The sequence below is a fragment of the Nyctereutes procyonoides genome, unplaced genomic scaffold (assembly GCF_905146905.1).
Source record: "Nyctereutes procyonoides isolate TBG_1078 unplaced genomic scaffold, NYPRO_anot_genome, whole genome shotgun sequence".
In the NCBI taxonomy this organism is placed as follows: Eukaryota; Metazoa; Chordata; class Mammalia; order Carnivora; family Canidae; genus Nyctereutes; species Nyctereutes procyonoides.
The window spans coordinates 16339672-16351011 of NW_026575155.1; the positions used below are offsets into that span (position 1 = coordinate 16339672).

At 56.6% G+C, this 11340-nt stretch overlaps 1 protein-coding gene across 6 annotated transcripts in view; it reads left to right on the forward strand.

Moving 5' to 3' along the window:
• AGPAT3 (1-acylglycerol-3-phosphate O-acyltransferase 3) overlaps positions 1–11140 on the forward strand; it is an 86068-nt gene extending 74928 nt beyond the window's left edge. For all 6 annotated transcript variants that reach the window (XM_055313702.1, XM_055313701.1, XM_055313704.1 and 3 more), the window contains exons 7-9: positions 582–657; positions 5501–5699; positions 6278–11140. In XM_055313702.1, the coding sequence (XP_055169677.1) occupies positions 582–657; positions 5501–5699; positions 6278–6366 (364 nt within the window). In that variant the 3' untranslated portion in view covers positions 6367–11140. The remainder of the gene's footprint in view (positions 1–581; positions 658–5500; positions 5700–6277) is intronic.
• Positions 11141–11340: the final 200 nt, after the last annotated feature.

Consider the following 11340-nt stretch of genomic DNA (forward strand, 5'->3'; position numbering starts at 1 on the left):
GCTCCTGGGCTGGCGGCCCCCTGGGGACTGGGGTCATGCGTGAGTTAGCATCCTCACTAAACCCAGCTGTTTGTGAGTCGAGATCATTAAGTCCTGAATCTCTATTGCTTTCCCCATTTGGAGCAAGTAGATTTCATTTGTGAAATATGTAATCTCTGCCCAGTGGAAGACCCTCTCGGTTTTGATTATTTCCAAACAACGAACCATTAAGAAAGAACAGAACTCCTGCCGAGGCTAACAAATGCTCACCCTTCGCAGTGGAAACGGGGGCACGATCTGCTCTGTGAAACTGCTCGTGAGCACTGCCTGTGAAATGCGTCGGCTGTGCCCTGGAGAGGGACAGCCCCTCCCCCCCCGCTTGCCCTCCGTGGCCCTCATAGTCCCGCGGGGCGTAGGGAGTACAGCACTGTGTCCGGGTGAAGGCCTTTGACGTGCGTGTGGCTTTAGAACCCAAGTGAGTCCCATGAGCAGAGAAAGTGGGGCCGGCGAGTCACCCTGCCGTGCAGTAATTTTTTTTCTCCGTTTCTGTTGATGCCATCCAATGGGTAAGCCACTTTGCTTCAATCTTCTTAACAAAACAGGAGATTTCCTCTGGAAGAGATCCCACTGGATGAAAAGGAAGCGGCTCAGTGGCTTCATAAACTGTACCAGGAGAAGGTAAGGGTGCGCGGTTTTCCTTTTCCCCGGGGGGTCTCGTGAAGACGTTTCAGAGGGGGAGCTCTGGGGCAGGCGGGGGCTCAAGGGCTGCTGGAGACAGGAGGACTATGCGCTTATCAAACACGCTCTACCTTCTTTCCAGTTTCTTCCATTTTTCTTAACTTGTGAGAAATCAACACAGTAGAGAAAATATAAAGGACAGTGTTCATACAGCCGTGGCTGATAGCATGTTATCACATTTGTTTTGCTATTTCATGCAAAAGAGCTAATAGAGCTACAGCCTACACGTATCGTGGGTGTGAGCTATACATAGGCGACGTGAAGAGATCCTCATGTCAGCCACACCGGTCCCCGCACCGTGTCCCCCCAGCACACCCTCCCCTGAAACGTAGCACCAGCACAAACATACAGGATGAGACGTCTTCATCTTCAGCATTGTGGGAGCCTTAGAGAATGAGAGGATCCTTTCCACGTATGACAAATATCTTTTTAAAGGCCCTGGTGATTTTTTAAGAAAAAATAACGGAAATCTCTAAGGGTCAAGAAGAAGATGGAGCTGCAAATCAGATGGTGAGCCTGTGAACCAGGAGTGGCATGCTCCACCAGTGGCATTTGCAGGTCCCCATAACCTGGACTCTTGAGTTTTAATGCCTACCCAGAAACAGGAGATAAGGGTTTGACCTCATTCTAGGCAGGAATGCTCAGAGTTTTTCCCTTGCATGGTGGACAGAAAGAAACTTGCCTGCTGGCACAGGGAAATGGCTTTGCGCCTCACCCTTCTCCTCTTGGTCTCAACAAGGTCCCCCTGATAACTCATAGTCACAGGTTGGCCCTCAAAGGGTTTGGGGTTTGAGTTTGTACTAGCTGCATAGTTTAAGGAGAGCAAAGCGAAAATACCAGCACAAGGAGAAGTTCTAGGCAAATGACTCCAGAGTCCCCGGGAGAGAAACAGTCCTCTAAACCTCAGCTGCTCGAGATTTCCACAGCAACTCTGCTGGCGATGAGCATGTCAGCAGACACGTGCACAGGGTGCGCAGACACAGAAGAGATAGACTCTCCAGAGACGGTCGCCAAGGGAATTATCAAACCAACCCGAACATCAGTATTCTCGAAGTGATGGGCCCAAAGGAGTAACGGAAAACAAAAGAGCAACGCCTACAGGAAGTCAGGTTTGAGAAAAACCAAGTAGAGTGTACAGGCAGGAGAAATGTGGTGGTTGACAGGAAGGTCTTAATCGATTAAATAGCAGATTTGATACGGCTGAAGAGAGAGTCAGTAAACTGGAAGATTGAGAAGAAATTACTCAAGATGTAGCGCAGAGGAAAGGAGAACATAGAAGGAAGTTGAGAAGACACGGACGATGGACCGAGAGGCCCCGGAGGTAACTCCTGGCAGGTCCAGAGGGAGGCAGGAGTGGTGAAGAGCAGGTGGCAGAGACAATGACCACACAGCTTCTGGAAGTCATCAGGTTCAAGAAACACAGTCTGGAAGAGGGTAAATAAAAAGATATCCACCCCTACTTACCAATGAGATTGCAGAACACCGAAGGCAACGAGGCGATCTTAGAATAACTGCAGAGTAGAGACATACTCCCCGCCAGGGAATGGCTGTGAAGTTGATGTTAGACACCTATCAGGGCCCCTTCTAAATGTCCTACGTACATTTTATTTTCTTAATCATCACACACGCTGCCATCCACACACATAACACATGAAACACACGTTAGAAAGAGAGTCAGCCCGGGGAGAACAGAACAAAGAAAATAATGAAAATAGCATAAATCATTTTAATGGAAAGCAAAGCTACCAAAGAGTGAATCAACTGTACTAAACACTTTTCCTTTAAAAATACTAATAAAATAGAAAGCCGTGGTCAGGACTGACTGGTGAGAAGAATGGCAGCGTCAATAGGAACGAAAAGGTAAGCCCACCAAAGAGCAGGGGGAAGCAGTATGAGAGTAGTACCGCTCACTTCATGCTCACACACCCAAAAACTTAGATAAAATGTATGATTTCCAAGAGTAACTCTGCAGAAGAAAAATAAAGCCTCCGTGAAGAGGAAATGCAGCGTATGCGTCCACGTAGATAGAACGGGGTGGGGGGTAGGTGTTGAACACACTAGATCACAAAGGAGAGCCCATCGCGGAGTCCAGGGCATCGTCTGAGAGTTTGAAACTTACAAGAAACAGTGTTGTTCAACGGAGGATGAGACCTAACCTAACCGTGCGTTATTAGGAAGTGGGACACTGTGTGTGTCTTCGTGTGCTGCGCTTCCGTCAAAATGAACAAACCATGTGTCAGCAACATAACCAGATTGTGGGGACATAATGTGCAAACCAAGATGGCCTCAGTGTGCGTGTCGTACGTATGATGCTCCGTGAGGAAGGGGGCACGGTGTGCAGGCAGCACGTGCACTGTGTTCACACACATGTGCCTGCCGAGTGCATGTGCGAACAGGGGCCGGGGCAAGGAGGGGAAGAGTGGCCCAGCCGGGAGCACGGCAGCCCCAGGAGGTGATGGAGCAGGGGCCTCATCTCATCTCAAAGGTTCACTTTCCAAAATCATCTGACGCAGACACACCAGTGACACACAGTGACATATATGACTTCTCAGGGTATTTTTATGTTATTTGCCATCTTTTCCCATAGTACTGAGACATAGGATAGTATTTTCAGTTGTCTTTTGCGTCACTTAGAATGTAATTCACATTAAGGACGCCACACTATGTGTGATGTCATTTCTTCAGACCCCGTTGAGTTTGTATCTGTCAACATTGACATAAACATATTTAATTCACTCCTTTTATTTTTTTAAGAAGGTCTTTTAAATTTTATTTATTTATTTATTTATTTATTTATTTATTTATTTATTTATTAAATAGAGAGGGAAGGGTTGGGGGAAGAGAGAGAGAGAGTCCTAAGCAGACTCCACACCCAGTGCAGGGCCCGACCTGGGGCTCGATCCCATGACCCCGAGATCACGACCTGAGCCGAAACCAAGAGTCAGACCCTTAACCAGCGGAGCCACCCAGGCACCCATTGGTAATTGAAGTAAACTCTACCCCCAACACGGGGACCCACTGCACGCTCCACTGGCTGAGCCAGCGGGTGCCCCGACTCATTCCTCTTAAGTGCACTATTCCAGGACTCACCACGGGGTGACCACCGCTTAGGCCCCTCATCTTCCTGTCTGTGAACAGTTAGCTTGTGTTCCACTCTGTGCCAAGCGTCTCTCCAAGACACTAACGCTGTAACCTGCAGAAGTCGCCTATCGGCACTTGGCGAAATGTCTCCGAGTCGTGCCTCAGAGAGACTGCACAGGTTGCGTCCTGTAGGTGAGCACGAGGTGCCCCTCGGGTGCCCGTCTTGTGAGCAGAGGGTCCGAATGGCCCCCTGCCAGGCCAGACACAGACCCCGCGGGGACCGGACTCGGCACTTGGACCCTCATGCGACATCGGCCTCCCAGAGGCGTTGACAGCTTGCGCCGTCGGTTATTTACCAGTTAGCTCCACATAACCTCTTGATGTGGCGTCATCAATGGGCCACAGAGGTCGAGCCGTGTGGTCTCCCCAATCCGCAGATGTGGAAGCTGACCTGGGGGTGCTGGGGGTTGCAGGCCTGTTGGCCCCACCCCTGCTGTGTGCGTGCCCCGCGGTCAGGGAAGGCGGTGGTGAGGGAACTGGGACGGAGTCCTGAGTCCCGGGCTCCCACCTCCTGGGCACTCGAGTGGGGGCCACGGTGGCCGAGTGCCAGCCAGGCCTTGGAGGGGACACGGAGTGGGCGTGGCTAGGGGGCCTGGGGCCGTCCTGGCAGAGGCTTGCCAGGGGAAGGAGCAGAGGACGCGAGCTGTGCGAGCAACCCCGAGAGAGCCCCTCGGCAGCCGGCCCAGCGTTTCCTGTCCCGGAGCCAGTGTGAACGAGTCTCACTTCCCCGTGTGCTGTGGGCAGGTGCTGCTCCCGGACACGCTTGGCAGACGCGGCACATGTGTGTGCACAGCAGATATGCCTCCCCACCCGGGTCCCACCTGGAGGAAGCCACGGCACAGCACCCGCTCACGCTGTGGCGTCCCAGGCGCCGGGGCTTTGCGGCAGGTCTGTCCTCCCCCACCCTCCCCAACGCCGCAGGCAGGACCCCGCCGCCTCGGCCGGCCGTGGGTGAGGGACTGAGCCACCCGCACGTCAGGGCAGGCGGGGGCAGGGGGCTCCAGAGGCCCCTGGAATGTGGGGGTGCCCGCAGGATGGGGTGACGGGAGCAGGCCCAGCCCCAGGCACAGTTGTCGGGCTGCAGAGCAGTGCGCCGAGGCGAGGAGTGCGGCCCTTCCACCAGAGGGTGCTGGGGCTACTGGGCCCCCAGCCCCCCACCCCGTCAGGAGGTAACAGGAGCCAACGAGGGGCCCCCCCAACATGCCATCATGGGGGCCGGAGGTACCTATGTGCCCCCAGCTTTCCTCGAGCTTCCGTGCGAGCAGCCTCGGGTCCCGCAAGGGTCCTGCCCTCCTCCACCTGTTGCACACGCCGTCGTTGTCGCCTCATCTACGTGGAGCTTTGACGGGTGGCGTCATTCTCATCGTCAGCACCCCCCTTCTGTGTTAGAGCATTCGGGGCACCTGGGGGGCTCTGTCGGTGGAGCGTCTGCCTTCGGCTCAGGTCGTGATCCCGGGTCCTGGGATCGAGTCCCACATGGGGCTCTCTGCTCAGCGGGGCGTCTGCTTCTCTCTCTGCTGTTCCCCCTGCTTGTTCTCTCTCTCTCTCTCTCTGTCTGTCTCTTTCTCTGTCAAATAAATAAATAAAATCTCTAAAAAAAGAAGAAGAACATTTAAAGCAGCCTTGTTCTCGACTCTTCCAGGACGCCCTACAGGAGATGTACAACCAGAAGGGCGTGTTCCCGGGGGAGCAGTTCAAACCCCCCAGGAGGCCGTGGACGCTCCTGAACTTCCTGTCCTGGGCCACGGTCCTCCTGTCTCCTCTCTTCAGTTGTGTCTTGGGCGTCTTTGCAAGTGGCTCTCCCCTTCTGATCCTGACGTTCCTGGGGTTTGTCGGGGCAGGTAACGAACGTGAATAACGCGGCTCGGGGTAGGGGCGGGGGGGGTCTTCTGAGCACCTGCCACCGTGCCGGAGCCTGGGAGCCGTCGAGGCGACCGGCCCATAGGGAGCGGGTCCACCGGGAGTCCTGGCCTCGGAGAGCGGCCTCTGCCCTCTAGGCCGCGGGGTCACGCAGACCACAGCCCAGTCCCCGGGCTCCCTGCAAGCTGACCGGCCACCTGCTCTGGCGAAGCTGTGCCGAAGCTGGGTGGGCGCCCCTGGGAGGGGCCCTGGGCTGCTGAGTCTGCACGGTGGCCTGAGGGTCTCTGCGCACGTGGTCATTACAGCCCAGCACCCGACCTGGGCGCCCAGGGTCCCTCACGGAACCTTATCAGATGGACACCCCGTGTGTCCCTGGCACCTGGCAGGGCACTGCAGCCCCAGGCCCACGCCTACCTCGCCCCTGCGGTGGGAGTGGGGGGGTGGGCTGGCCTGCCATCCCCCCGGGAGCTCTGAGGCAAAAGGTCCAGGACCCCCCATGTTGGTTTTTCCAGTTGGACGGCCAAGCGATCGGTCTAACCTCCTTTTTCCTGTTTTAAAGCTTCCTTTGGAGTCCGCCGGCTAATAGGAGTAACTGAGATAGAAAAAGGCTCTAGCTACGGAAACCAAGAATTTAAGAAAAAGGAATAATTACTGGCTGTGATTGCACATACAGAACCTGACGGTGGTATCCAATTAACTCAATTAAAAGCAGAACAACACACACAGATCAAAAAAAAAAAAAAGACCCTTAGAAACTATTTTTCTTATTAACTGGTGACTAATACTGACCAGTAAACCTTGAGCCAAGAGTGAAGCTGGCGGAGGCCCGCGGAGGAGGAGTCCAGCCGCACCCCTGCGCGGGGGGCGAGAGCCAGCTGCGGGGCCGGGCACTGGGGCGGCGACAGTGCGGGGTGGGGGGGCCACTCCTGAGCCACGGGTCCCACCCCAATGTCATCTCCAGAGAATTCTGGCTGCCAGAGGGAGCCTTCGGATGCTTTCTCTTCTTAAACTTAGATCCCAGTTTTGGTTTTTATCGGTTATTTCGGGACCTCATCCTGGCCCTTCGCCTCCTCCTGCCCTCGCCCCTGCCCTCCCGGCAATGGGGACACGTGCGTCCCAGGCCCCCAAGCGCTCGCCTGTCCCGCCCAGCCCGGCACCGGCCCTTCACTTCCAGCGGTGGGGTGGGTGCGCAGAGCGTCCCTGGGGTGAGGAGCCCTCGCCGAGAGTCCGATGTGCGGGGAGCCGCAGCGCAGCCAGGCGCACCCGTCGCACGTTCCGACCACCTGGCCCCGTGTGTCAGTACCTCGCATCTGTTTCTGTAGTGGAGGCGCCCCCCCAGCCCCCCGAAGCCTTCTGTCCCCGTCTCCTCCTGGCCACCAGGGGGCCGCCCTCCACGGGGCCGCACCCCTGCACCCGGTGCCAGGGGAGGGCTGCCCTGCAGCCCACGGGGCTCTTGGATGCTCCTTAAAGGATCGCCGCCGTCAGGCCTCCCTCCTGGAGGTGCTTGCAGACCGTCCGCTCGGAGCTCGTTGGCGTCTAGAGGTTTTGCTTCTGCAGTTGGTCCGTGGAGGGCTCTCAGCTCCCCGGTGGGCAGGAGAGGTGGTGAGCCTCTCGGGTTGTGCCGCCCTCTTTCCCAAGTGGGTGCCAGGGCCCGGGGTGGGGGGCAGGCGGGCGTCCCCCCGGGTGCCCTGGGGCACTGCTCCCCGCAGCTCCCCCCACCAGGGGGTGTCTCTCCGCATCCTGACTTGGACCACAGCCCCCGGGGGAGCTGCATGTTCTGCGGATGGAGGCGTGGGGCTGGGGCCACCCGGCAGGTGGCAGGAGGGCCCTGGGGGCCTGGGGCGCAGCTTGCCCGCCTGCGCTGGACTTCCTCCTAAGACTGCCCGTGTGCTGTTTGCCCGTCACACTCCGCGCGGCCTGCTCAGCGAGGGGGGAAACGCGGGTGTTGGGGTGTCAGCTCTGGTGCCCGGGGCCCACATTCCAGAGAGAGGCAGCTTGAATTTTCCAGGAAAAGAAATGGAGGGAAGAGGCATGGGAAGAAGATAAGCTAAATTAGACAAATAACTATGCATCAGCCCTAAGTCTGTATTTTGGGAGAATTTCTTGAGAGAGCACCCACTCTTTAGAAGGGGGACCCTGCGGGATTCCGGTGGTTGCCGTGGGGAAGGGCGCGGGCACGGCGAAGGGTGAAGGTGACGGTCCCTGTGAGACTCGGGGCTGAGGCAGCCCCCCAGCTCAGAGCCTGCAGGCAGGGAATCACTGCCTGGGGCTCCCCGCCCCCCCCGGCCACTGGGCTCTGCCCCCCGTGTGCGTGTCACTCACTAACTTCTGGGACATCCCGTGGCCGCCACAGGGCACAGCCGTGCACCTGCATTCCCTACCAGCCGTAGACGTAGGTCCCACCGGTAGCGCCCAGCTCTCATTGCCGGGATCCGTGCTGTCCCCCCCAAAGCCAGTGTGCCGGGGAGCCCAGCCGGAGCCGCCCAGCGAACCGCGGACGCCCGGGCCAGCGCAGGTCTCAGTCTCAGTGATCCCCTTCTGATCTAACAGATGAGCTTGTGCACTTGATGCCAAGACTTTGAGAGCAATAAAAACTACACCATGAATGTTTGGGGTTTTTTTTTTTTTTGTTTTTTGTGTTTTGTTTTTTTTTTTTTTTTTTTTTGGTTTATGGAGGGGGTGGAGTTGCTTTTCATCCACTTCAGGAGGAAAAGGGAGAGGGAATTCCTTTAACTTTTAAAATGAATAAATCAGGATAGTGGTTTTCTTTTCTCTTTACACCCCACAACTGAGCTTCATGTGTTGCTGATGTCAGTCACGTCCAAACAAAGGCCAGACACTTGGACCGTCGGGTGGTTGGGGTGCACTTGGGCCCCGCGCCCTGGGCACCCCCCGTGGGTACCCCACGGGCTGAGCTCTGAGCTTGCGGTCAGCACAGGCCCGTGCACGGCGAGTGGAGCTGGGGTGGCGGTCACCGCCGCTGCGTCCAGCCAAGGAGAGGACTGACTGACTCCCCGGTGAGGCTGGGGGGTTCCAGGGCCTTCTCAGGCGCCTGTGGCTTCACCACGGCTTTGTGGCAGCTGCGTGACCCGGGGACTCTGCGGTATAGTGTGGGCGACCGTCCCCACTGCGAGCAGCTGAGGCGGCGTTGGGGGAGGGCCGAGCAGGTGGGAAGGGAAGCATGTCCCCGTTGGCCATAGTCCAGAGCAGGAAGGGAGCCTGGCCATGCTGCGCTTGGTGGCGGCACGCCCGGTGCGTGGTCCTCCAGAAGGCGAGTCTAGTTGAAGAGATGACTTCAACATCCAGCCCCCTGAGCAGCAGCATGAAGCAGTGTCCACAGCACCGTGTCCTACACGAGGCCGCAGCGGTGCCCGATGGATCTGGAATTTCCGCGTGCCCGTCCCTCCTGCCCCCCCGACCCCAGGGCACGCGGAGCTCCCCTCCCCCTCGTTTGCTTACTGAGCATTGAAGTCCATCAGCTCGGGAGGCGTCTGCAGTCCGGCCGCGCCCACGTGGCTGCCGCTGGGGGTCAGATCCGGGGTGAGGAAGTCGCGCTCTGCATGTCGCCTTGTCTCTGCTGAGACCCTGCTAGGACAAGCCCAGGAGAACCTTTCCAGCCCGCTGATTTTTCAGCTGAACTGTTCAACCTTGTGCGTCAACTCATGCCTCTGGTTCCTCGCCGGTACCTGCATGCTTTCCGCAGCGCGCCGTGCTCGGTGTTCAGCGGGGTGACGCGGCCTCGGACCCTCCGCAGTGTGACCGGGCCTGGGGCCGTGGCGGCGGGCCTCCCGTCTGGACGCAGCCCGTCCCCGGGCCGTCACCTGCCCCTTCCTGTAGCGAGCGAGCCCCTGCAGAAAAGCAAGCCTCTGCCAGCGCCCGGGCCCTGGGACCACTGGGGTCATGCAGACACTCAGGCCCCATGTTCTCGCCCATCAGGGTCAGGGCACAAAGCCGCAGGGATGGGTTCGGGGTAGAAGATGTCACAGTGCGTTCTGCTCCACCGAGGGGTGGCCACACATCCCGAGCATCTGCCGCTGCCCGATTCCGTGCTGTCACCGGAAAGGACCAGAGCATTTTTAGGGCCCCTAGGACGTGGCCAGAGAAGCTGACCCGCATAGTCTTTTCAAAGACCACTAAATTGCTTAAAATTTTTAAGCTCTGTAATGACAAGCCCACCTGGAGCTTTCTTTCCTCATAGACTTCTCAATTTCTTAACTTTCTGTTGCAAAAGCCAAGGGACAAAGTGGAGCTGTGAACAAGACACTGAGATGCACTGAGCCGTGTTACATTAAACCAGTTACTGGATGCAACGCAGAAAGGCATCCGATCCGCTTGTATTTATTGTCTCAGACCCGTAAGACTCGTACGTTGTGACAATCAAATGTGACTTGCCCAAACGCCGGGAAATCCCACTGGCTTCTTAATCGTAAAGACCGTCCGCAAGTACTGCAGCCGTAAACGGGCGTCTCTGTCCTTGGAGAACCACGCGGACCCCTGACACGACCCGTGTGACGGCCGCTGGGGTTCTTTTTCTATTACGGATGCTCTGTCCTACCTGACCGTTGGCCAGTTTCAAAGAGTGATGAATTACATACAGGGTGCAAATGTATTATACGGATGTTTCCTTTTATACACTTAATTTTTACAAATTTTGCTACTCACGAGCTTTATGTAGTTGAGAATAGCAGTATTTTTGGCCTATGGGAGCCTGTGGGGGTGGGTGGGGATGGGTGGGGATGGGCGAGCCACCTTAGGTTTTAAATGCCTGTGTCCCAGACATGCGGCCGTATTTGCCGTGCTCTGTGGACATCGCTTTGTACGTGGGCGTGCGTGAACTTCCTCAGCAGGGGCACACTCCAGGTCAGATGCTGCAGGCACTGTGTGTGTTTATTAACATTGCTGCTGCCGTAGAGAAGGAGAAAATGTCCTCAGCATGAACGAGAGCCACCGTGTCCTCCTTCTGTCCCCTGGTGTCCAGCGTGCTCAGGTGCTCCCCGGGGGAGCAGGGGACCCCAGGCCGCCCACCCGCACGGACCACCCCGGGGTGACCGCTCTCTGGGAGGCTGTCCTGCTGGTTGCACTTTTCAGGCTTCTCCATTTCACGTAAGATGCTTTTGGAAGGGGAAATCGGGACGGACGGTGACCACCTGGCAAGGGCAAAGGACAAGATCAGCTGGTGCACAAAGTGCTAAGTGACCCTCTGCCTGCAGATGGGTCTTAAAAGCCATCAAGAACAAAAAGGTTTTCCAAAGTAGGCATGTATATATCAGAAATTATTTTTTTGTAACAACAAATTCATTCTGTGGAGAAAAAATCAAGGACCACTTTTTCTTCTTTATAAAGAAAAGAACTCTTGTTAGAACCAAGAGCTATTCCAGGCTCTCATTTGTCTGTCTTGTGAAAATAAATCGAGCTGAAAGAATTGTGGTGTCACCTGTGCTGGAGGAACAGCCCCTGGTGATGTGCTTTTCTGCTCTGCTCTGGTGTGGCCGCGGCGCTGGGGACACTCCGCTCAGGCCGCCTGAGACCAGGCTCGATGGGCTCTCCCGAAAGTCCCACGTCTAGGCTAATTTTTTAAAATATTAGTCCTCGGAGGGGGGCCTGGGTGGCTCGTTGGTTAAG